At 52.6% G+C, this 24779-nt stretch overlaps 4 protein-coding genes across 4 annotated transcripts; 3 read left to right on the top strand and 1 right to left on the bottom strand.

The window, feature by feature from the left end:
* Window positions 1–8590: 8590 nt before the first annotated feature.
* SMAC4_02578 (uncharacterized protein) lies at window positions 8591–11973 on the top strand. Its single transcript, XM_024655479.2, has 3 exons — window positions 8591–9982; window positions 10056–10427; window positions 10512–11973. The coding sequence occupies exons 1-3, from the start codon at window positions 9096–9098 to the stop codon at window positions 11299–11301; spliced, it is 2049 nt and encodes a 682-aa protein (XP_024511362.1). The 5' UTR covers window positions 8591–9095; the 3' UTR covers window positions 11302–11973.
* Window positions 11974–14266: 2293 nt separating this feature from the next.
* Window positions 14267–16045, top strand: SMAC4_02579 (uncharacterized protein). Its single transcript, XM_003352096.2, has 2 exons — window positions 14267–14593; window positions 14718–16045. Exons 1-2 carry the CDS (start codon window positions 14568–14570, stop codon window positions 15694–15696), a joined length of 1005 nt encoding a protein of 334 aa, XP_003352144.1. The 5' UTR covers window positions 14267–14567; the 3' UTR covers window positions 15697–16045.
* A 229-nt stretch (window positions 16046–16274) lies between these two features.
* Window positions 16275–20438, top strand: SMAC4_02580 (uncharacterized protein). Its single transcript, XM_003352097.2, has 5 exons — window positions 16275–17438; window positions 17497–18488; window positions 18554–18848; window positions 18909–19038; window positions 19106–20438. Exons 1-5 carry the CDS (start codon window positions 16502–16504, stop codon window positions 20112–20114), a joined length of 3363 nt encoding a protein of 1120 aa, XP_003352145.1. The 5' UTR covers window positions 16275–16501; the 3' UTR covers window positions 20115–20438.
* Window positions 20439–20497: 59 nt separating this feature from the next.
* SMAC4_02581 (uncharacterized protein) lies at window positions 20498–22098 on the bottom strand. The gene is made up of 2 exons (XM_003352098.2): window positions 21626–22098; window positions 20498–21491 (listed from the first exon to the last, which is right to left on the bottom strand). The coding sequence occupies exons 1-2, from the start codon at window positions 22093–22095 to the stop codon at window positions 21029–21031; spliced, it is 933 nt and encodes a 310-aa protein (XP_003352146.1). The 5' UTR covers window positions 22096–22098; the 3' UTR covers window positions 20498–21028.
* Between the last annotated feature and the right edge of the window lie 2681 nt (window positions 22099–24779).

The raw sequence follows: 24779 nt of genomic DNA, 5'->3' as shown, positions 1-24779 counted from the left end.
TAACCTTGCGTCGAAGAAGCCCAGAGATAGAACAAACCACCAATTTGAACGGTATCTTTCAGGCGAGCGAAGGAGTCCAAATAGGTACGGGGGTAAAATACCGCGTTACAGCACATCTTTGCGACCCCTCTCAGAGCCATGCCGTCAGATTATCGTGCTGCATAGCGGTTTGGATGATTCAGCGATGACATTTGAGGGTTGTTGCGCTATGGTCCATTTCTACCCCTGGCGACGATGAGGAGCGGAAAATAGCGGCAGGAAAGACTTCTCGATTGAGCCGTTGGTTCCACGGTGGAGAAAGAGATCTTCATCTGAATGGGGCCTTCTTCTCGGAGAGGGCTGCTGAAACGGGTCTAGGTCAATTGATCCTTGCCGAAAGATTTGTAGCAAACCATCTCCGCCAACCACCGTACTTTGGTGATGGCAGTGACTGGCATCTGATGGATGTACCGATGTTTCCATAGAGCATCCCTCGGCCCAGCAGCAGAAAAAGGCAGCTTGAAGGTGGCCAATGCTCTATGGCTTTGGTCCAAGGTTCCGGTGCTTGTTAAAACGAGTAATATTCGAAGTAAGGCTGGATGGATCAACTTGATTTTGATATCGGTACACAGTAAGCGAAATATGTGATAAGATAAGGTTGTTTATCATCTCGATTTCACACTTTTAGAAGGTGATGTTGATGATGCACGGTAAACACACTGTGTACACATAACGGAAAAGAAAGCGCGGTTCCTCGTTGGCTTTCTGGAAGTGGGTCCCGGGGAATTTCTGGCCGTGAAGTGGATGTCCGTCTGCCGTCCCTGGACCTTCGTCCATCCAGCAGGCGGCAAAGGGTATCATGCGAGAACGAGAACATCGACTTTTTGGGTGGTCTATTCTTTCGGCACCCAGGCACCCCACACGGAGCCAAGAGAGGGGGTCCGGCGTCAGTGATATAGTGTAGGCCACTGACGAGGTTGATGCGAGACCGCGACTGGCAGGGTGTTCTTTGACAGCTGAGTACCTTGACTAGTCACACCGAGCAACTCCATGAGTACGGCATTGTATGGTGTAGATATCGCCGTAGGTGTCGTCCACAGCATGGCCTTCGAGTAACAGTAGTAAGATCTCTGCCGAAGACTGAATCCCATGGACGTGATTCGTGACATCGTTGTCGGATGCCAAAATCGTCGGAGGGATATAGTACCTCCACGTGTGTGTACTGAGCATTACGTTCTGGGTGGTGACCCCAAACGATGCTCCCACACTCTGTGGCTGCCGCGGTGCGTACGGTGTGCATCGCTAGAGAGGGTGAGAGCGAACTTGGAACACACAGGGGTTATCGTTCGGTTCTAGCTATAATGGCCAGTTAATATAGGGCATTGTACTGGTTATGTTAAGATAAAGAGCAATGGGGACAATCTCGGTCTGCAGCTTACATAGGATATTGACGCGCAATCCCAGTTGTGCCTTACCTACAATTTCTAGTAGGCAGGTGAAATTGCCTCTCTCCTAAGGTCGCTTTTGGTGGAGAAGTTTTCAATCTTAGCCTCTTTGGTCACCGATAACGTATAACACTCAAGTGGTTACATAGTCTGTCGACCAACCGAAACAACGTCCGGAAAAGCATAGGTGTTTGACGGTGTGTGGCAATGGCAACTGAGTTTGCCATGTGTATGCCAATGAGGTGTACTGCGTACCTAGTTTGGTCAGATAGATGTACGTGTGTATATGTAATGTAGCGGTGGTGGCTTGCCTCTAGGTGCCATTGCTGCGAACGTTGTCTTGATTCAAGTTTCATTCGGGGTTAATGGCACGGGTATGGCATGCAATGGAGTCCTGTTGAACAAGCAAGCGAGGCCATTGGCTCGAGTATATCAGGGTCGACAATATCAAGACTTTGGACCAGGGCCCTCTCGCCGGGTAGCGTACTGAAGGGGGGACATCGAAAGAGTTGTCAGTCAACAGTCACACTCTCAAAGTATAAACGGAGATCCTGTCTGTCATTTGTGATTCGATGGCATTTGGCGACTCGGATCAGTTGCCCTTGTCACTGGGGACGCCGGACTAGCTCAAACCTCAAGGCTGCCAGGCTGACATCCTGCAAGGACACCCCGTCGAGGCACAGAATCTGGCAAATACAGCACTGGAGCTTTGTCGCGTTGATCATCCACTGTGTCGTTCTGGACATTGAAAGTTGGGGCATCTAGAGGATTTTGACTGTGGACTTATTGCTCAGAATACGGTAGTTTTGGCTGTTGTGGCCGTGTACTGCGTAACTGTGGCATCTTCTGATCAGATGGGCCGGGCCGTGTATGTGGGACGCTCAGAAACAAGTCCCATGCTCTTCGATACGTACTCCGTCCTCCACGGTTAGATGAGTGGTGTGCGGCGCTACAGTATTGGTATCCGTCCAGTCCGAAGGCTCGAACGACGTCGTGATGCGGATAGGTAGGTAGCATCCGTCCCCGGACAGATCTTGCAAAGCTTCAACTCTGGTCCCCTGACTTTGCCCAAAGCGTAATCGTGACTGTAACGTTCGCCCAATGCACGGCAGCGCGGTTGCAGACCACAGTGGTAGCGGAGCGGGCAGCCACCGGCCAGTGCCATACTGCCAGTGGGGTGTGGGAGTGGTGTACTGCGGTTGTACTGTGCAAGTAGCTCCTCTCCGGCACCTCTAGCCAGCCAGCTAGACTAGGTAGGCTCCGTTTCCTGGTGGTTCTCATGGTGGAGGCTTCTCTTGGCTGGCGCTGGCCCTGCTACGCAATACCCAGCGAGCCCAGGTGTTCTGTTATGTCCTCAACGGCAGTGGCAGAGTGGTACCTGCCAGAGATGTTGTGTGCCGTAGCGTAACATATACACACACCAGGTTTCTCTGGCGGTCTCTCGAGGCTTGACGTGGTGTTGAGGTTGTTTGGCCAGAGGTCATGGTCTTTGTATCTGGTAGGGGCGGGTGGATTCGATTGCTTTCAAATTTTGCCCGCTCGACCACTGTCACTGGGATATTGTTCAATGACTGGCTCTTGCAAGACAGTGAAAAATGTCCGCGGATTGATTGGGTGACAGGCGGCTTTGGCTCTGAGGGTCTGGCCCTGCCAGGTGCGGATACCTATCTTTAGTGTGAAGAAATGCCTGAGGGAAAGTGACCTCGAAACATAAACCCTTGTGATCAAGACGGGAGGTCGGGGGGTCTGCAACTCGAAAAAGCAAAGGCTGGCTTTTGGTCGCTGATCGGGGTGTTCGTTGAGTCCCAGAGTGCTTGGCCGGTCTGCTGGTCTCCTGGCCTAACCCTAACCTGTCAGTGTGCCTGGATTGGACGCTACACAGCGGAAGCCACTGCAATCGACGACGTCTAAACCCACGATGCGGCATCTGAATGATACGCTGGACGTTGGCCGCTGGAGAAAATGTTTGAGATCACCACAATCCCCAATTCCACAAGCTCTTGGCTTTGTGTGACGGGTGGTGCTGGGCTCGCTCGCTCGCTGGGCTGGTAGGGTTGGCGTGGGAAACAGAATGGAGACGGGAATCGGAGATGGCTCGCAATTCAACGAAGCGCTTGCGGTCATGAAAATTGAACCGCCGTCCTGCCTTGCAAGACGGATGCTAAAACGGCATGGGGCGGGTTTGTGAGCGTGAAATAGACTTGGTCCCTTCGGTGACTTTCCATTGTGGGTGAAGTGAAATTGAGGGGAGCACAGGGCCTTTGCGGGATCCTTGGTCGCGCTTGCTGCGCTTCTTGCGGAACGGCACTACCTGAGCCGAGTGGCCTCCGCAGCTTCCTCTTTCTGAGCACCGGTGGACCTTGCGGAGAAGGCAAGAGCAATGCATGAGAAACCACTATTGAATCCGCCGCGGCCATCAAGGTCCTGTCCTGTCAAAGTGAGTGGGGACAATCCGAGTGGAATGACTGACCTTGTCCGGGAATGCAAAAAGGTATTTATTCCTCAATGTCCATTGTGCAACCGGTGGACTACACTAGTAAGGTAGGTAGTAAATCGAGGGTCGAGATATCGTCGTTTCTTTTTTGGGGAGCAATATCGCGAAGAGGAAGCACAGATACACAAACTCTATCCAGAGCTGCGTCTTGTGGTGTTCGACTGACCTGGGACGAGTTAGTTCTATGGGCAGAAAACAAAGAAAATGTAATATCAGATGCCACCGGTTACTGGTAGCTTCACATGTAAAGCGATTGCGAATCGCGGAGCCGGGGTCGGATTCTCTGTGTGCGGAGGTGATGTATCGGCGTGCACGTCGGAGATTCTGAAGCTCCTCAGGTGGCCCGTCGCGGCCGGTATCAACCCTATTTCCGCTCCTCAGCCACGCATTGCAACTCGACCATCGAAAGTTTGCATGTGCTTCGTCTTCCTTTTCCACCAGTCTTGTCGTCTTCGATTGCCCGATGGGTGGATGAGATTTGCGCAAGCGCACGCCTTCCCGCCTTCCGCAATGGCCTTGGCGCAAGAGCATGAAATTGACTGGGGGAGGCGGGAATGGTTCTTTCCCACATTGCAGTAGCGCAAAATCTTTTTACCCCTCCTGAACCCCCCTCTTCTTCAAAAACAGGCCCGCACGGGTTCATATCCGCTGCAGCTCTCTACATGTACCTATTTCGGTTCAAATCCTGCAGTGAAGCATGTTATCAATAAAAGATGATGGAGACTTGAAAAGCTCGAGTATCGACTTGGGCGGAGAAACAGGAGAGCAGATGGGGTCTGTTGGGCAAGCATGGAGATCAGCATGACAAACCAAAATATCATGATGATTCCGATTATGAAATAAATGCCTTGTGTGTTCTTTCCACTCTGGTGAAGATTGAACAACAACGGTCACGGTACGTACCTTCCCTCCAATTTTTATCGGTACTGACTGTCGAAGGCTGCCTGCGCTGTGTACCTGGGCTCTGCTTTCTGAGCTTCGTTCCTTCCCTTCCCGTCTCAATGACTGGGAATGATTTTTCCATGCCGATTGCCATCAGTTGCTGCCGAGTTGCATTGAGGGATGATGGCGCCGGGCTGCCCCTCTCTTCTACCTGAACTTTCTTCATTCGGTTGTAAAAACTTCCACACTTGTCGTCAACCTTTGGCAAATTTTCTTGTCAGCGTTCAAGCTGCCAGACAGCCAGACTATGCACATCGAACTCGCAATCTTATTGAGCTGCCGTGTGCGGGTAGCAGCTTGATTCTGCTGCGCGTGGCGTGAGCCAAGGTGCCGACCTCGTCAATGATTTTCAGTCGGGGCGGGAAATATCACGAATATTGGCACCTCTACGAGCCAGCGACGGTGCTTCATTACCCAACTGGGCAAGGGGCCTGATGAGCCGGGGTGCCTCGATCGGGCATTTTCGAGGTGAGTTTTGCATGATGTTGTGCCTACCTGAGAGTGCCCTTTCCTTCAGTTCCCTCTCAGATCTCGTCAGATTGTCGAATTCTTCCTCCGGCCCTCTCAACCTCTCACATTGAGGACGGCGTCATAACCTGACAACACCTTTGGGCTCTTCAGCCTGAACGCCTGGAATCTCTTCCCAACGCTGCGGCCAAGGAACCCCGAGGACATGACTGCGTCCGATCCGGGTCTCGGGCGCCGGGCAGCTATCTCGACTTCGAGGTATGCGTAGGGTGTGATTCGAAATTGTACGTACATTTAAGCCGATGACGGCGGCGACCTGACAGCCAGACACCTTCAACAGAAAACCACCTAACCCTCGGGCAGCTGCAATGGCACCAAGAGGACGGGGTGGGAGGTCTCTTATTGCCGTCTGCCATTCCCAACCCGACTAAGAACCCAATGTCCTTGACCTGTAGGAATGCAAGCTCAACACACGCTCCGGAGAGCCAATACTACCACTTGCATATCTATACACAACTCCAGCCGAGGAGATGCCAAGATGCGCAGATTATGTCGCGATATGTGGATGAGCTCCTGTCGTGTCACCAACGCCAGATGCACAACTATCTGAGCTGCACCTCAACGTATGGCTCCTCGCCCACCATTCGCATTCCTGTTCGTCAGGCCAGTGGCCAGTGGCAACCGATTGCAAGAAGAAAGATGTGCGGGAAGGGTGCCAATGCTGTTTGGCTGGCTGCGTCACGGCGGCGGTGATGGTGGTTGATGGTCATTGCGCCCAAACAGGGGTCGTGGACATGGTGTTGTCGATGGCTGCTGCGAGGCACACAAGTCGAAAAGCAAAAAGCACAACTGCACCGGCAGGGCATGGACACTGAATGGCACGTCTCGTCCCGTCGACGCCGTCCTTGCGTTGGAGGGCTACTTTCGCAGTACATGCCGACGAAAAAGCTACCTGCTCCATCACGGACACCCCCCTTCGGCCCCTCTTACCCCCTGGTCCAGGCACAACCCTACCGGGCCCCCATCACCCCAACCCTGAAGCCTTGAACACCCCTACCCCTACCGCCCCTTTCGGGAATGTCGTCAAGCGGCGCCATTTTCCCTACCTCCGCATTTCACTTCCCTGCGAACCGAACCGCAGCCAGAACCGCACTATGCTGGATGTACACTGACAGTACCTTACTTCCCCAGTCCTTGCCAGATCGGCCCACCCATCAAGAGGAAGGCCGCGACCGTTCAAGTGCCTTGTCAGGTTACTCTGCCGAGACTCGAACACATCAGGGTATTTTACCCGTACCTTTCGGCCACCAGTCGCACAACACGAGGGATTCGAGGAAGCAGGACGAAGAACAAGCTCGCTCGGCCGCCATCCAGTTGCCATTCAGTCGAACCTGTGTTCCAGAGCCACAAATTGGGCTTCTTCACGAAAAGATGCAATGGTCAAAGACGTCAGCATGAAAGAGAACGACAAATGAAAGCAGCGGTGCTCCTTACCGCGCAAGGCAACGAAAGCCCAAAACATCCGGCTGGTTATGTTGGAGGTCTTTCAATTGTGCTTCATGGTCCGATTTATCACCCATGCCCTGGCCCTTTTTGTTCCTTCTTCACGTCGATAGTGTCAAACGAATCACATACAGGGCCTCTGTGTTTCCTCCCCCCTTGAGATACGGAGTGGCCCGTAGACCCGCTGGGAAGGCTGTGCAAGACAGAAAGGGTGTTTCGGCTGCCGCGGTCCTGCTTCACATTATGATAGCACGGCCGGCCCCCATATCCTCATCTGGCCTCGGCTCCGTCGACAGCTTGTCAGGAACAGGAGCAGGTCTCCAACCCGCTTCACGCCAGTGCAGTGTACAAATTTGGGTTCATCTGGAACCACCAGTCCACTTCTGAGGATGAGATGATGCATCCACAGTTTTGGTCAAAGCTCATATATAACGACCGTTGATATTGCTTGTCTCTATGCCTCCTTTGGATCGCGGCCGTGCTGTTATTCGGTGCTCGACCTGGCCAAGCTGGCTAACAAGGTTCTGCGATAGGAAAAAGGTCAGACTGGAAGCAGGGGTTCCAATAAAATTTCTGTCCTCTTTCGCCAGCCGAGCGTGCTGGGCCAAAGATGCTGGGGGTCTGGGTTGCTGGGAGGAACTGGGAGAGGGGCCGTATTGGCCCCTCCAAACACTCCGCCGTGGACCCTGGTCAAATGACAATCTCACGAACCAAAATTTTCTCTGCCAGGTCTGCCTCTTGACTCCTTGAGCCCTTCCCCCCGTGCCCCCTCACAATCAGTCATTCAACTCAATCCGCTCTGCTTGGAAACCACAGAAAGAGGGGATCCTCTAGTAGCATGCGCGTTTCTTGCCCAACGGTCTTCTAGAAATTGCGGGCCTCTTAACTCACCTCTGCCCAAAGACGTTCGGAGGATTATGTGTTGCCAAAACCATTCGCCCCGGGCCATCACTTACACAATCTTTTGACTGGGCCATTGTTACCAGCTTGAGCCTGGATTGGTTAGAGGGACTCTGTGTGAAGCCAGTGGAGACGGGCCGAGGGGCGGCGATGAGGGTTGGCGGTTCCTCTGGGTGACGAGCCGGAGACGGGCGAAAGTGCACTCACACCTGTTCATCCTCTTCTCTGATCGCATGGGCTGTTTGGCCAGATGTTCCTTCAGCGTCGCTCAATTCTACACCCCCATGTCGTTATGTAGCTACGAGGCCTGTTCCTCTTTGAGCTAGTCCAGGTTCCAAAGGCCCTCTACCGTGTTTAGAGCAGCCAAACCTCGAGACTAGTGTTCCTGTTGTTGGTCCTTCCTTCTTCCCCGTCCGGCAGAGCGGAGGGGTAGGTAGAAGGGGCATGAAGGGGACGGGAATGGCAGTTGCCCGAGTGGTGTACACTAGCTACGTACAGTAGCTTGAATTCACTGCCTGACAAATTCTTTGCGTCAGGAGGATCAAGACCATCAATACCCAAGCATCACTCTTCATGATATCAAGGGTCAGACTACCTCGTCCTTTTCATTTACTCTCCTTACGTCGGATACGGTGCCGAGGTCATTCATGGGCTCCGTCATCAGCAACAGTCTGTGTCCTGGGTGTGTCCGGCATAATAAGAGCTTTGGGGCTCATTTCCCAATGCATAGGACCCAGAACATAACACTGTCTGCTATGAAGAATCAGACGAATGTGGTCAATCCTGAGCTTGAACTCTTTTCTGTGGGCTAAATGGGGCCGTTAGCTCTTGATATCATACCCCATCTTGACTAGCAAGGGTCGCGGCCCTGCCTGCCAGATCGTCTCGTTTTCCCTCAACCTCCTTCCCTGTACGGTTGGATCGTTTCTGCAAGTGCGAGAGTGTTAGAAACAATCCCCTACCAACCCACCCTCATAAAAGGCGCTAACTTTGACTTGGTCTTGTCCGTACCCCCTGTAGCTCCCGGGACAGTGCCGAAGTTAACCCTCCTCTCATAATGACCATTGGTGGCACTGTTGGCTTGATACAAGTACATACATATGTACACCACCGCGCTCCTCTACGACTTCACTCTTTCGTTATCCGATCTTCCTGTCGTTTCTTCTTTATTCCTAAATCAACCAAGACGGCGTCTCTTTCGATTTCTCTTCCCAGCATCTACTTTGGTGCTCTACTCTTTTGCCCCACAACGCACGCGGAGGAGTACAGACTACGAGGCAAAACTTTCCTTCAGCCTAGGCGACTCGAAGGATTTTTCTGCTAAGGAAACCTCCGGGCAACCTTTGGAGGAGTGACTACTGCCCATGTCAACGACAGCAACATACACGGTCAGTATGGCAGAGTTGAGAGCTGAGACTCAGCACGGAAGCATCTGGCCCAACTACGGAAACCCGGTGCAGATGTCTACTGGTCGGTATAACACTCAAGAGTCTTCGGTGCCAGTAGGATCGACGGCATCTTCACATCTCGTACGCCCTCGCAGTCGTCAGCACACAATGGACTACCACAACGCACCATACCATCATGGACGGCCTGCTCAGGAGGAGGGTGATGGCTACGAGAGATACCCGCACCCTTCATTGATGAACATCCCGAGCATCACCACAGGCATGAAGCGCAGCTACTCCCAGGTCGACCAAGCCCCATACACGGAAATGGTCCAAGATCTCCGCGATGACTATAAGCCAGCCATGAATCACGACCAGAAGTTGCTCTCATTCAAGAAGGTTGGCGACAAACACACTATTGTCGACCACAAAGGGCGGATTCACGAAATTGAAATCGAAGCTCAACTTCACGGCATGTTCTTCCTGTCGGAATTTCCTTCGCCTGGCGACGGCAATGTTTTGAACGCCGAGTTGACTTGCTACCGCCGCAACTTGTTCCAAATTAGCGGCAATATCTGCTTTCCCCAAATACCGCTCTCCGTCATGACAGAAACAGGCGAGACCAGCCAGATCAAGAACATGGAAGTCACTATCTCGGCAATCGAATCCGTCGACGGCCACCCTGTGCGCTTGATCGTCATTCCCTGGAAGACGCCCCCACCCAACTCACCAGAGGTCAACCAAGCTCCCGATCAAGAACCTCCGTCACTTCCTTTGATTCCTTGGTCAGACGAGGAGGAAGACAATGGCGGAGATCACTACGCTATTTACCCTATCGGGTGGCGTCGACTTCAATTTAGGATGTAAGCACCTCGTCAAAATTACCACTCTCTCAAGACCTCGATATGTTCAATAAGCTAACGAGTTTCTTCCTAGTGCAACGGCCAACAATGGTAGACGGAAGGAACTCCAGCAACACTTTGTTCTACACTTGAAGCTGCACGGAACCCTGGCGAATGGCACGAAGCTCGTGCTTTCAGAGCTTACCACTGCGCCGATTGTTGTCCGAGGAAGAAGCCCGCGGAACTTCCAGGCAAGAAAGGAGATCCCGCTGTTGGGATCTAGCGCTGGTTCAAGAGGACAGACGCTAGTGGAAACTGGTCACTCAATCGTCGCGCAAGCTGTCGCGCTCAACAAGCCTTCCTATGATTCGAGACCCCGTGTCTCAAGCATGGACTTGCCCAGAACAGCGTTTACGTTCACGTCTGCGAAGCAGATGCCCCAGAGTCCTATGCAAATGCGTTCGAAGTAAGTCAAATTAGTGATATCATCTTCGCTAGGACCCTGACTCGAAAGAAGGAAACGATACGCGATGCTAACAAAGGTCAGCAGTTCTTACCCCACAAGTTGGAACCCATCTAGTCAAGTGTCGATGCCACACAACCCAGGGTCGACCTCTTACCCGACAACATCCATGGCCGGCCCCGAGCCCTATCCTAAAATGCCACTCTCTGGAGCGCCCAGCTACACGGCCGAGCCTCAAGAAATGCCTATCCAGCAGACCTCTATGCCTTCTATGCAACTGTCTATGGTAGCCCAAGATCAACAACCGTCGGCCCCAATCCGAACACAATATGCAAGTTACGCATCGGCACCTCCGCCGCATCTTTCGTTGCCGAGCACAGCGGACAGCTCCCTTAACGTGCCGCGCTATGTGGACAGCAACCCCCGCCCTTCAAAGAGCCCTCGTCATGGTAGCCATGGCTCCCTCACGAACGAGACGGCCTCGGGGGAGTACCGTTATGGCCCCCCTTCCTACCTTGGCAACAACTCGAGCGATATTAGCCCCCAATCTCAACATCATCCGTCTACATCAGGTGCAGGAGCGGGAGCAGGTGGGGCGCCGTCTGGCGCGTACGGAACACCATCTCAAGAAGGAGGTGCTTCTGCGCCGTCGTCTGCGCCTACAAGTGCGGCTCCACCGCGTGATTATTTTCCCCCATCTCAGTCCTGGACCAGCACTGCGGGCGAGGGGCAGACTTCGTCGTACTCCAACGGGGGTGATAGGTCCTACTCCTTTCCTACAGGTGTGAAGACCGAGCCGCACTCGCAGCCTCCGCACTCGGGTGCAGCCGTGCCAGGCGTGTATGGCAATAACCACTATGCTTGGAATGCCACATAAGGAGAGGAAACGAGGTTGGATCCATGACGGAAATACCAGGCTCTTGGTTGCGTTCAAGGGCATGTTCTAGCGTGCTATTTCCCTGATGATAACGAGGAGATGATGGCGTAATAAATGGTAACATTTGCTTGGAAGTCAAGCTTGAAAAGGGGTTATGTCAAAACAGTGGTGGATATTGGTGTCTTAGCCCCGTTCAAGGTGGGCTACTTGACGACACTGTGGAAGGTTTGCAGCTCGGCATTTTCAACATGTCAGTGACCTGCCTGGAAACAACGCACTGCCCGGTTGACGGGATGCGCCTGGCATCAAAAGAGGACCCGAGAAGGCATGGGGAGCAAAAAGGAGTCTGTATGTCTCCAAGACGGCGGCGGCAGTTTGATTTTTGTTGGGGGGTCAAAATACCTTTTTCTTTGCGGTTGTGTGTTCCTCAGCCAAGAACTCTATTTCTCTATATCCGTACATACACACATACACGGCCATGTACAATTTTCATGTATTTCTGTTGCGGGCGGCGATTTGGCTTCACCACTGCATGATATATACTCTGAAGGGATTTCGTTTGTCATTTGTCTTCGGTTCTTGTTGCGCATTTTCAAACGTTCGATCGATACCACTCCAAATATCACAATGAGCATTACTTCTCAGAACAATCCAGCTGTGTTTGTATGGCCAAAATAGGGCGTATATCTGCGCAATAAGTGACGGAGCCTTTCAGAGTGCTACAAACTCCCTTTCATCTGCGGTCTCGTACACCCACTGACTGACTCCCACGCAGCCTCAGGTAAACCCAGTCAGTCACACTTTGCGGAGTGATTACCGTCACTCGAGATCAATCACATCACGCTCACACAGCACTTGCTCATGCTGTGTCTCTCCAAGTTCAGGGCATTCCGCCCCCACGTGGTCCCCCCCTTTCGTCACAGCTATAATGGCTGCTATACCGTCGGGCCTTCACGATGATACCGAGTTTCTAGGTGGCCACAGATGGAGCCAAATGACAAAGTACTAATCAATGAAGATAGTATACAGGCTCGGTCAGAAGTTCGGCGACGAAAACCAGGAAAAAAATGAGACATGAACCCGGTGCGTGTGACTACTGGGGCTCGACATCCCATATCCGCTCTTTTTACACACCTTCTCCTATTCTCTATTTGCTTGTTTTCTCTTGTGACAATTAATGCGGCCTTGTATCTGAAAACGAGGAGGAGTACACAAACGAGATAGGTGCAGAAACTGAACCTGACCTAGCCACCCTCCCCTTTTTCTTCTTCTTGTCCCTCTCTACCTCGTTGGCTCTACCGTATCAAATCGAATCAAGCCGAATCGCATACTCAGAGGGTACGGACTTGAGGAGTCAAGTCAGATATGTAAGTAAGGCAGTCTATGCTATATCACATCTCACGTCTCACAGCTTTTGGGAGACGACAAGGGAGAAGCTCGCCACCACCACTCAGATAAAGGAATCAGCAGGTACCTACCTGGCTGGCCATTATATATGTAAACACGTCTATCTACCTTGACCAGGAAATTAAGAGACATACTTACTGACAGAACGGTCGTTCCTACCTACTTTTACTGATCGGGCAGGTGTTAGAGCTGCATCTAGTGGTACCTATTTGATATATCTACAATCCGTACGGTACCTACCTAACTACGCCCAAGAACCGGAAAATACGTATTTAGGCCAGGCTTTTCTTCTTGAGTGAGTACTGTGCTATGAATAACCTAACATAACATACCAAGTTCAAGTTCAACTTCAAGCTCAACTACAACGTCAACCTCTTTTCCTGCTGGTATTTCCTGCTGTGCTCCGTCAGGCGCCCACTGCATCCATCAAGACTACTTACCTTACCTACCCGTGAAAAAAGAAGAAAAAAAAAAAAAGACTCGCGGTTGCCCCCAGACCCCCGGGATCACCTCCCGGATTTTATCAAGCAGGTAGGTAAATGTGTAGGGTAGGTAAAATAGGTCCTACATACCGTACATGGATAAACTGCTGTGTTACCAACCTTTCCCAAGAACCACTCAAACTACTCAGACAGAAAACGACGATACATGCATGCATGGTAGTTACCTACCTCGAAGATTGGAGTCTTAGTGGCTTCTTCGGGTTTCCATTCTTAGTATGGTCCCATGGATAGTAAATGTGTTCCACGACACTTCAATTTGTTCTCGACACTTTTTGTCGTTGACTGGAGTTCTGTAGACTGTACCGGTATGTACATGGAACCGTGTGCGTGTGTATTCCCGGCCTTTCACGACTGGAAGCCTTTTTGATGGGTTTTATGTACGTGGGCAGGAAGATCGAAAGCAGATGATGATGGATGGATAAAAGGAAATGATCCTGTTCCTCCGCCCGTCTTTTCTTTTTGAGCGGCAGGATCTCATCTAGTTACATCTTCCATCTGCTGCCCTTGATCACGATGGACACACAGTGTTTAGATGAGACCGTTAAGGTGGTGTAAAGGGTGCTGCTGGATGATCACGTAGAAATTGTGTTTGAAACTTCCTCCCCAGGAGAACACAGCTTCAGGAAACGTCATGATGAGACTATCATAGAAGAAGCAGCAGGGCACCAGTCATTCAGTGGAAGTCAGGTCGCTGCGCTTCCGACGGCACCTTCCGGTTCTGGGGTCGCGCACGGAGATATCAATCGGTCTTGTGAAAAAACGGCGACAAACTATTTTCCGACGAGGTGTGTAGGACCTGAAGTCTCGAGACAGTACAATGAGAATGACATGCACGTCGGGAGGTTATAAAAAGAGGGGGTCTCTCAATATGCAAGTATGAAGATGGGCCAAATGTCGAAGGAGGTTGCTGCCTCAAGTCAAGAGCAGCAATACCTAGCGGACAGTTGCCAAGCGGTTGGCAGCCCAGCCCGGCAATCTGGCAGCTGGCGGGCCCTTGGCAACCCGCACAACCGCCCGGTGCACGGCGACGACGAGATGCAAGATGCAATCCATGTCGCGCCTGCGTTTTGAGACGGCTCAACACCAATTCGCTCGTTCGTGATAATTGGTTCAGTGGATTGTAGTAATTGCACGGCTTCGTCTACTTACGCCCCCTCTATTTGCGACTGTAGTTGCACCACGGACCTGCCAGCTACTTCAGTTCTTAGACCGCACAGGATCTAGCCGAAAAATTTCTTTCATTCACTTGATCGTCCATCAGTGGCACAAGCCTCGGCTCACCGAAACCCAACCAAATAATCTCACTTTACACGAGGCATCACAATCGTTCGATACCGAATCCTAGAAAGAACAGAAATGTTTGAAATACCCGACGCAAAGCGGTCAGTTTTCTTTTTTCCAAACGCCTTCTCGTATCCAATATCTGCACCAGATAGATCACCTCAAACCTGTCACGGTACACACACACACAATGCACAGGACTCTTTACTGACCTGCCAAAAACAGAGTAAGAAGAGATGAGCTCTTTGCCTCAAGGGCTTCCGATCGTGGCTCCAGTCCGGACACGGCAGACGAAGCCGAGGCGGAAGCCAAGGCTCAGCTCCTCAACGCCAAACTTTCCAATCTGCTTTCATTGAAGATTGAGTTCGATGACGGCACCGCGAAGGATGATGACGAGGCCACCGGTACTGCTCAAGAGTCGACAAACGCTGTGTCTGAAGTAACCAAGAAGGAGAAGATCCAGAAGAAGAAGGAGACGAGCCAAGCAGACGACGACGAGTCATCGTCCTCAGATGATGATGATGATGATGATGAGAGTGACTCAGAGGAGGACACACCAATGCAAGGTCAGCCACCACGAGAACAGGAAGAGGAAGAAGCTGCCGAGTTCGAGTTCCGACTCTTCTCCACCTCAGCCCCCCAAAAGATCGTCCTGCCTTCCAAAGAAGAAGAGGAAGGCGCAGGCGAGACGGTCATCGCAGACCGACCTATATCCTACTACATACGCGGCGAGCTCACGCCCGAGCAGCAAGAGCAGTTCCGGGCCGCGGCCGTGACCAGCCAAGATATCCTGAACTGGGCCAAGCAGCGGGCGTGGGGGCTTGAGGTGCCTTGGAGGGTGAAGAGAATTGTCGTTACGGTGAAGGGCAAGAAAGCAGAGGGTGTGGCTGCTGCTACCCATCAACATGGCCAAGTTCAGCAACAAGAGGATGGTGGTGAACAGAAAAAGAAGAAGAAGCGATTAGGAAAGAAGGGAAGGATTGCCATGAGAATCAAGGAAAGGGCGAGGAAGGAGAAGGAGGAGGCGGAGCAGAAGCAGAAGATGACCAGGGAGGAACACCTGAAGGAGAAGAAGAAGCGGTTGAATAGGGAGAAGAAGCTCAAGAGGAGACAGAAGGAGAAGGAGAAGAAGATGGCGGGCAAGGCGGGAAGTTCGGTGGGCGATGCCATGTCTGCGGTTGGGCAGGATTCGGATTCGGAGTAGGAGGGAGCAGGAGGAAAAGAATGGTCGAGTGAGCGACTCGTGGGCCAAGTGGTGAAGGGCTTGTAACTGTTGCTTGTGATGATGCTCTGGGAGTTAAAGAGGATACAGGTTCACGATAACGAGGCGGCTCGGTCACTACCCATAGGACAATGGGAAGGGATGATGACTGCCTCTTGTAAACAAACCCCTGAAGCTCGATCTTCATCCTCTTTGTCATGTTCCTTCACGAGTCGGTCAGGATGCTAGGTATAATCTCGGGTCGTGGCCCACTAAGCCGTGGAATGAAGTTTGCACTCGCCTGGAGTGAGGCACATTACAAATATGTTTCGTGAACATTTTGCGTACCTATGTTCAAGTCCCGTCCGTGTAGGTAGGTGTTGCTGGACAACGAAGGGCAAAAGGCATCACACTGTATTCTGGCCAATCACAGGCGGCAGGCGGTAACGCTACCCGACGGGGACGTCACAAGCTGCCTCGCTCTACCTTTAGCGCGGCAGGAACGCGGCAAGCTCTCCATATCAGCGCCTCTCACTGTAGCAACTGCACTGCATTGCATCCACCTGTACAGGACGAGGAAGGAACATCTCGAATTGAATTCTCCCATTTACATCATCTTGATATGTTGTCTTATTGACATTGTCGGCCAGCATCAAACCGAATAATATCTTCAACAAACATGAGGTAGCCCTATCGACGAAATTCGACAACCATTGACCCCTGAAACGCCCCCGAATTCTTTAGTTTAGCGGTCTCATCACTGGCACTTCGCGGTTGCAGCCATCTGCCCCACCATCCACCATCCTCCATGACCATCATGAACGCGCTCTGGTCCAAAGCTACATCCTCCTCTGGCGACAGCGCCCAGAAAAGCGCCAAACCGACCAACGATGCAGTGAACACCACTTCCGAGGCTCTGCCCGATCTCTCGGAGAGGCCGAATGCGCCAGCCCTACCAGCTCGCCCGGCCCTTCAGAGGAACCAGCCCTCGGCGCCTCCCCCAGCAGCACCGTCGAACCCTCCGCCGCCTGTCCCCTCCGGTTCTGGCTCCGGCAACGCCAACAATGCATCGGCACAGCCTCAAGACTCCTTGTCCTTGGCCCAGCTACGACGGATCGTTGCCGAGTTCCCCAAGTCCGAGCCTATCGCCTACGACTATGTCTACTCTGATATGGGCCCCATCGAGGAGGAGGTGGACGAGTGGTTCTTCTACGATTTCTGGCAATATGTGCGTCTGAACAACGCCAACCATGCCTTTGACAGCGCTTGGGTCAAGATGTACGGGGAAGACGAGACTTGGGAGAGTGTCGACGACGATGGCAGGGAAAAGTTCGTGCGGAACGAGGTTGAACAATTACAGGTGTCATCCGACAAGACGGCTCGCGTCGAGGCCATTGGCACGCTCCTATACATAGTGTTGGGACGTTGGACGGCAACTGTCAAGAAAGCGAATCTGCCTAACCTTGCGGACCACAAGGTCAAGTCCGCCGCCACCAAGGAACAGCTGGATGCTATGAAGGCGGGCGTCAAGCTGCTCGCCAAGTATGGTGGCCTCCCTCCTATGTGGGATGCGCTGCGGAAGGCCTTCGAGTTGTTCTGGGCGGATGACGGAGACGCCAGCCAGAGAGTGCAGGCGAATAACGAGGAGCTCATGGAGCTCATGCATCTGATGACCATTTTGTACATCTCCTTGCAGACGACGATGGACGACGTTGAGGATATGGCTGTGGCCCGCAAAGAACTACGTACGAAGTCTCTCCCAACAGGCGATGCACGCTCTGCTAAGTTGCTAACATAGGACAGTTGCCCTTAACCCAAACCTGGTTCACTTCATGTTACACGCCACGGCAAAACTCCGATGGGACGACAGGAACATTCTCCCCCAAGCCCAGGTCGGTTCAGCTACCTTTGGAATCCCGGTCGCGGCCAACCAACATCGAATGCTCATGAGTTCCCAGGTTTTCCTTTTGTTCTGGAAGTCACTTCTCCTCGTTTTCGGCGGATCCAAACACATCGCGGAGGCCAAAAAGGCTACGGCAGAGACACTATCCGACGTCAAGGACAAGGAAATCATCACTGCTTCTCCCCTTGACTACCATGTGTTCCGGCAAGAGATCACCTCCAAGTACCCATCGTATATCCCACCCCAGTGTGCCATTCCTCTGGAAGCAGAGCAGACGTCCATCCTTCCTCCGCTACCTAACCACCCAACCAGGAACAATGGACAAAACGGTATCCTTCCCGGCCCACCCAACCAGAGCGCCTCCGCCTCGATTCTCCATCAACCGGTTCATATCGCGACTCCTGCGCCTTCGCCTCCTCCGAGTCCGGGTGTCGGCGGTAAAGGCGGTAAGAAGCAAAACTACCAGACCAACCAGAACTTTCCGTTTATGTACCCGCCCTTGGATGCCACGAGCAACAGCGCTGGCGGAAAGGGAGGTGCCGGACTACAGGACCTTCTGGTAGGCAGGAAGTGGGAGGGAAGCGATGTTCCCGCTTCCATCATCGAAGCTGGCGAGCTGTTCTCCACGCGAACCAGGATGACACGGGCTACCAGGCAGCTCTGGGAAGAGCGCGAGAGATTCCTGAAGTTTGAACGCGGGTGGGAAGGCGCCGATGAGGATCTCATCGATGAACTTGATCTTTCTGAGCTAACACTTGAGGAGAAGGAGGAACTGGGCTTACTGAAGGAGAGCGAGAAGAAGAAAGAGAAACATGGCCATGAGATTGACTTGGGACCCCGGCCTGTGGATGATGATATCAAACGTCGTCTTGAGGCCGTCGAGGAGTTTTATGTAAGTCTTCAGCAGTGATGGGTTTTTGTCTCACGCCACATACTGACCCTGCTACTCGCCTACAGAAAGAGGCTCTCCCTCATTTGCAGTCACTAGTTATTGTGCTATTGAAGGCGATTGTTGCAATTGCCAGCAGTTTCGTTCAGCCGCCACCCGGACAGCAAAATCCTGGCCCGCAGAACAATGGACGAGCTGGCGGGGGACCACCCCAAGGCCGCGGTCAAAATAACGGCAACAACGCTAGCAACGACCCCCCCTCCCCCTCGGATGATAATGTCGATGAGGCTAGGAGTAGGGAAATTGCCGCGAAGGCGGTGACGGGTATCATGATCCTGTTGTTGAAGTGGCTAAAGCTGTCACGTAAGTTGATGATCCGATGGGGACAGTTATGAACGCTTGACTAATGACTGGATGTCCCAGATATTCTCAAATTTGAGTACTTCACACAGCTACTTTTGGACTCTAATTACCTTCCTCTAGTACTGAAGCTGTTTGCTCTGCATGATGTGCAGCAGGTGGTCGAGAGCAAGACAGACAGGATAGAGCACAGGTGAGATTGCTTCGTCTGCGTCCCTGACCTGCCATCAGAATATCGGTAACTAACACATAACAACCAGTTTCTTTTACTTCTGTGCTTCACGTTCCGGCGTAATTCCCCCACAGGGTCTTATCAACCCAACCGCCACCGACTTCGAAGACGTTGATGTCAGTGAAGACGAAGCGGCCCCGCCCGCCATCAAGAGAAACCGATCACCCCCTGGCGCAGAAAAGGGAGGACCACCCGACGCTTCTTCCCAACCAACCCAGCAGCAACAGCAGCAGCAGCGGTTTGAGAACTCCGACGTCCAGAGTCGCCCCGAGGTCGACGAGCTCGGCTACCCCGTCAACCCTCTGCCCAAGGAACCCATCACCGACTTCTCGCGCCGCAACTTCTTCTCCCTGATCAACTACCTGCGCGTAATGCAAAAGATCTGCAAGCACAAAGCGCACCGCAACCTTCTGCTCGTGCACTACAAGTCCTCCAACATCCTGCGCAAGTCCCTGAAAGTGCCGCAGCAGGAACTCCGCCTCTACACGCTCAAGCTCTTCAAGAACCAGGTCCCCTACTGCGGCCGCAAGTGGCGCCAGTCTAACATGCGCGTCATCACCGCCATCTACCTGCACTGCCGCCCCGAGCTGCGCGACGAGTGGCTGTCGGGCTCGGACGTCGACGCCGAGGTCGAGGAGGCGCTTCCCCTCGAGCAGGCGCTGAGGTCCCTGACGCACTGGTTCAATGTGCAGCGGTATCCTGAGAGGATGGGCGCAGAGGTGACGGCGGCGATGAGGGAGGAGAGAGATTTCTTTACCAGAGAGCTGGAGAAGAGCGATTGGATGGGCTGGGAGGGGATCATGGCTGGAGGAGGCATGGGGATGGATGGTGGTGGTGGTGGTCCTGAGCCGATGATGGGCATGCAGGGTATGCAGGGCATGCCGGGTATGCCAGGTATGGGTATGGGTATGAATATGGGGATGCCGGGAATGGGAATCGGCGGAATGCCCGGCATGGGTGGCATGGCGGGGATCGAGTACGCGGCTGCTGCGGCGGCGGCGCAGACGGAGCATGAGAACTCGATGGGGTGGAGTTAGGAGTCTGTACTTGAGTATGACATGTCTGTTCTTGCTAATATTATCATTGAATTGAAGGAATCGGGCAAGTGGAAAGGACCTGAGGATGCTGATGCTATCATGCGTCCAGCTTCGGCACGCATTGGGACGTTGAGGGCCTTGCTAGCGATGAGCCACATAGAGGAAAAGAGACGGATTTGGGTGAAGGGACGAGGATGGCGAATCTTCAGTTTTGACATTCAATGATGTTAGACGAATTAGATGCAAGTTTTAGGGTGTCGTCCATCCTGCAGCGTTTGTTTCTCCTTGGGCATTTATAGGTTTCTTAGCGCAAATGAGCATTGCTTCAAAAAAAAAAAATATGGACATAAAATCGACGAAGTAGTTTTGAGTCTCATCAATTAATATTAAGCGGTTTATGTGATAGTACTATCTGAATCCGGAGAGATATGTACAGTGACCCTTTCGTTTGAAGCTAAACGGTTTGTACAAACTCTCCAGGACTTGCGTCTATGGGGGGTATCTTGGTTCCTGGTTGGTTACCTCTGTATATGTGAATCCTCTTTATCTCGACCCTTCTTGTTTCCTCCTCCAGATCGGTGACGTGATTTCTGATGGATGATCTTCGATTATATCCGCAGCATCGGAGCGGTTGTGGAGCTTTGTTGTTGTCCGTGGGGTAGATTGGGCTCTCCTGACCCTCTGTCCTGTTGTTGCATCCGATAGATCCGACCCGAGCGGCTTCCTTCCTTCCTTCCAGTGAAAGTCGTGAGACCTGTTCCTGTATCTGCATCCCCTCTCTTTCCACTCTGGCTCGCTACCAGTAGGCACTGTTGAATTTGTTGAATCCATCCATCCGTCCCATCGGGTATCTTTCTTAATATCCAGCAAACCATCAAACCCTTCTTTTCGGTTCAAGAAAAATGCTGCTTCCCTTATCTCCGATCATAAACATGATCCCCACTCTGCGGATACTGTCCCATAGCAATATCCTGCTGCTGCTGACCAAAGCTCATATCATACTTGTTATAGCTGTTTCCACCATGCGGCGGGCTGTAGGCGGTGGGTTGATGCTGCTGGCCAACGGGCGTTTCGTTGTACGGGTTGTAGCTACCGTAAGCACCCGTGTTGTTATCGGGGGCGACACCGCCCACACGGGTCTGCTCCGTCGCGTAACTATCACGAACGTCCGAGGGGCTGCTGTGCTCGGGCAGCTTGTTGCTCATCAAGTCGGCGTCGGGGTGGGCGCCGCCCTTGCCGCGAAGGCTGGCGAAGAAACCCGGCTTGCGGCCGGAACCAGAGGTGTAGTCGTTGGCGGGCGAAGGGCCGTAGCGCTGCTCCTTCTTGCGGTGGCGGACGAGGACGACTTCCATGAAGGGGGAGAGGATGAAGAAGACGCTAGAGAGGTGTTAGCAATTTTATTTTATTCTATTTTTTGATTTTGTTGGAAAGGATTCCAAAAGTTGCCCGTCTTGCAATATGTATGCGAGGCAACAACACAAAGACAGCAGGGGATAAAATGAACAACTTACCATCCAATAATGGAAACAGCCAAGCAAGCCGTCTCCATCTTGCAGGCATGGTGCAAGCTAGGAAGGACGGTGAAGCCGCCATGGCCGTTATCGACAACGTTGGTGTTGGCGTCACCCTTGCCGTAAACAGTGTCGACGATGCCCTCGCAGGTGTTGGCGCCGTTCTTGTTGCGGATGGCGACGTAAATGAGAGCGCCGCAGCAGCAAACGTCAACCACCATCATGATGAAGGAGAAGAACGGCTGGCCAGGGATGCAGCATAGTAGCAGGATGGTGGCCAGGGTATAGGCCGTGATACCGCCCGAGATACCCTCAACGGCACGGAGGTGGACGTCAATGTCGAGGCCGTGGTTGGCCTTGGTGGCCAGGAAGTAGGAGGTCAGGGCCAGCACCGTGGCGGCACAGCCGAACTGGATGCCGCGGATGGTGCCCTGCAGGCCCCGGAAGAAGAGGCCCGTCTTTGCGCCCATGATATCGGGATGGATTATGAATATGTGTGTTTTCGGTTGACTGCTCGCTTCCGCTAGGGTTCACTCTCAAGGTCGAGGGGAGGGGGTAGGCGGGAGCCGGTCGTATTCGGGGATGAAGATGGTTATATGATATGTTTGAGAATGGTGTAAAAGTCGAAGATGCTGTTAAAGTAAGGTTTGGGAATGCTTCCCTCGTCCTGTTTATTTCTCTGGGGTATCGCAATCTGCGGTGTGGGTTTGTCGTGGAACTGGTGGGTCGGTTCCTTGGGCGGTTGAAGAGAAGGCAGCTGGGCAGAAAGGATCAGGGGTTCTCGTAAGTGAAGCCAAGGAGGCTGGAGGGGGCCACCGACCTGAGTTCGGATGGATCTTAGAAGTGGATGTTCGCAAGTGGCACACTTTTCCGCAGCGGTTACTGTGTCAAGTGTGTGTGACCGGTGAAAGGGGGAATGATCGATTGGGAACTCCCCATGAAAATGGCCGGATTAGAATTGGTGAATGTGACCGGACAAAGAGTTTATAATTCAAAGCTTCAAAAGCTGCACCAACGAGAGCTGATCTTTCTGCAATGAGAGGTTCAGGAAGTTGCCCGAAATCTAATGATAGATTAGATAAAGGTGCGTAACGTTGAGAACCCTGGAAGTTGTGGTTCTGCCGTGTTAGTCGTTCGAGCAGGCAACAACACTTTTCGAGTTGCAACGCGAATTCCGAGGAAGGTATTGACACATGATAACCTCACCTCTGCAAGAACAGCTATCCGGTGGGTCAATTGAGTGCTTTTCTCGCCATTCAAGCCACTCAGCCATCTAAGCCACCAGTGTGAAGCTGTTGAAGAGCCCTTCTGCGCCCCTGAAAAATATCTTGAGCTCGCTAATTTGACGGTGGACGGCCGATCACACAAGGTGGTTCCGCCCCGGATGCGCCGCTGAATGACGAGCCGTTGTCTGCCGGCCGCAGATCTGCTCCAAGGGGTCCATTGAGTGGAGTCCTGCATGACATCAGATGAGGACTGCAGAGAGCTGATGTCCAATAAGATAGCCCAGCCATCCAACCGACCCGCTTCTTTGAACGCCGCCACTGTGGCAGGATGGCTGTGCCACACTCGTCCACGCGGCGTCTTTTCTTCGGCCCAGCTGTGATTCTTCAACCCATCAACAATCACATGGCATCCGAAACCTTCCAAACGCGGGGGAGGAAAAGGCGGAACGTGTGAAACAAAACAAAGGCTTTGTTACGCTTTTATATCCCGTCCGCCTGTACCTAAGCATACCGACAATTTGCGGTGACCACAAGGAGAACTGTCACACCGTCAGTCTGGCCCAGTCAGTCTTGAATACCGCCCATACCCTTGTCGGAATAGCTCCATCGGCAGTGTCGGGATGGTGTCGAATGTTCTCCTGCCAAGAAACCAGGAACCATGCAGTTCCGATTAAGCTTATCTGCTTTCTCAAGACTCGGCCTCCCCTCGACGCTCACTCGGTCTGTTCGCCTTAGCAATTCGCGATCCAGGCATTAAATGAGTTCCTGGAGTGGTCGTACAGCTTCCGCTTGACGAAAACAAAATGGCTTGCCGAGTTATCACGGTATATTGCGAGCGCTTGGGGTGTGCATCCTACTCAACCCATATGATGATCACCCCGTCGCGAGGATGAACAAGACAGCTTGCCTTGATTGAGGACTCAACACGAGACAAACAAACAGCTCCTCCAGAGCACCCGGTCTGCAACTTCCGTTGAAGGGAATATGGACGACCACAAGGACGCGATCCTGCAATATCCCGGATAGTCCTAAGCTTGGCCTGTCTGGGCGGACGCGATGTCTCGCAAACGTCGAAGTGTCGATCTAGCAGTAACGGCGGCAGGTGTACTGTTTATGGGCATTAGAATTAGCTAATTGCTGAACAGATTACGTTTTCCGTGCAATCCGACATGGACAGTGGATAACTTAGGCGAGCATGTAAGCGCCGCCGCTCAGAACTTTACTACAACCTTGGCCGTGGCACTTCCAGATCCCAAAAGAAGCCCGTTTGACGGTGTGTCTGCCGCAGAAAGCGCTGTGTCTGAAGGGTTGAAAGTTAGCAATCTCTTCCACCGTGTGAGAAAGACCTCCGCTTGGCCAGAGAGAGGGCAATCTCGACGTCGAAACAGAACGGAGACTGGGGCACAAACCAAGTATAGCGAGCGTGTTGACCGATCTCAACTCGCTTGCACTGCTTTCTCAGAGAGGAGCCATAGCTGGAGCAACAACGTTAGCCAGCTCCTTTGTGTCCGGAGAAGGGAGCAATGAAGAAAGTTGTTCAAAGAGGAAGCCAATGAATGGCTTTAGCGGGTGCCATATCTGCCGGAAACTCCGACCTCTGTTGGGAATCAGTTAAGCGATTCTCCAAGCATGGTAATATCATTGATGGTGGTACATACTGACGGTGTGCTTTGCCATCTTGGGGATTCTGCTTTCGAACCACAACTTGCCTGCGAGTTTCTTAAAGTTCGTCAAGCAACAAACGGCGAGAACTGGTTGCCTTCAACGTTGGCGAGCGAGGGGCAACGACTTTCGATCTGGGAGTGTAGAAGGGATATATGAATCGAACGAAATGAGGGGACATGGCTCTGGAAACAACTCGGAGACTCGGAAGGCGCGACCTTTACTTGGTCCGGTAAAAGAGCAGACTGGCCAGTTCAGTTGGAAGT

The sequence above is a fragment of the Sordaria macrospora genome, chromosome 2 (assembly GCF_033870435.1).
Source record: "Sordaria macrospora chromosome 2, complete sequence".
NCBI lineage: Eukaryota > Fungi > Ascomycota > Sordariomycetes > Sordariales > Sordariaceae > Sordaria > Sordaria macrospora.
The sequence above is the reverse complement of the archived record's forward strand: the minus strand, read 5'-3'. Positions and strand labels throughout refer to the sequence as shown.

Bases quoted from the DNA above. Each gene is read 5' to 3' on its own strand.
- SMAC4_02578 (XM_024655479.2), top strand. From the start codon at position 9,096: ATGTCAACGACAGCAACATACACGGTCAGTATGGCAGAGTTGAGAGCT. The intron at 9,983-10,055 runs GTAAGCACCTCG...GTTTCTTCCTAG, and splicing joins CGTCGACTTCAATTTAGGAT to TGCAACGGCCAACAATGGTA. The intron at 10,428-10,511 runs GTAAGTCAAATT...AAAGGTCAGCAG, and splicing joins CCTATGCAAATGCGTTCGAA to TTCTTACCCCACAAGTTGGA.
- SMAC4_02579 (XM_003352096.2), top strand. From the start codon at position 14,568: ATGTTTGAAATACCCGACGCAAAGCG. The intron at 14,594-14,717 runs GTCAGTTTTCTT...TGCCAAAAACAG, and splicing joins GAAATACCCGACGCAAAGCG to AGTAAGAAGAGATGAGCTCT.
- SMAC4_02580 (XM_003352097.2), top strand. From the start codon at position 16,502: ATGACCATCATGAACGCGCTCTGGTCCAAAGCTACATCCTCCTCTGGC. The intron at 18,489-18,553 runs GTAAGTCTTCAG...ACTCGCCTACAG, and splicing joins AGGCCGTCGAGGAGTTTTAT to AAAGAGGCTCTCCCTCATTT. The intron at 18,849-18,908 runs GTAAGTTGATGA...TGGATGTCCCAG, and splicing joins GAAGTGGCTAAAGCTGTCAC to ATATTCTCAAATTTGAGTAC.
- SMAC4_02581 (XM_003352098.2), bottom strand. From the start codon at position 22,095: ATGGGCGCAAAGACGGGCCTCTTCTTCCGGGGCCTGCAGGGCACCATC. The intron at 21,492-21,625 runs GTAAGTTGTTCA...ACACCTCTCTAG, and splicing joins GCTGTTTCCATTATTGGATG to CGTCTTCTTCATCCTCTCCC.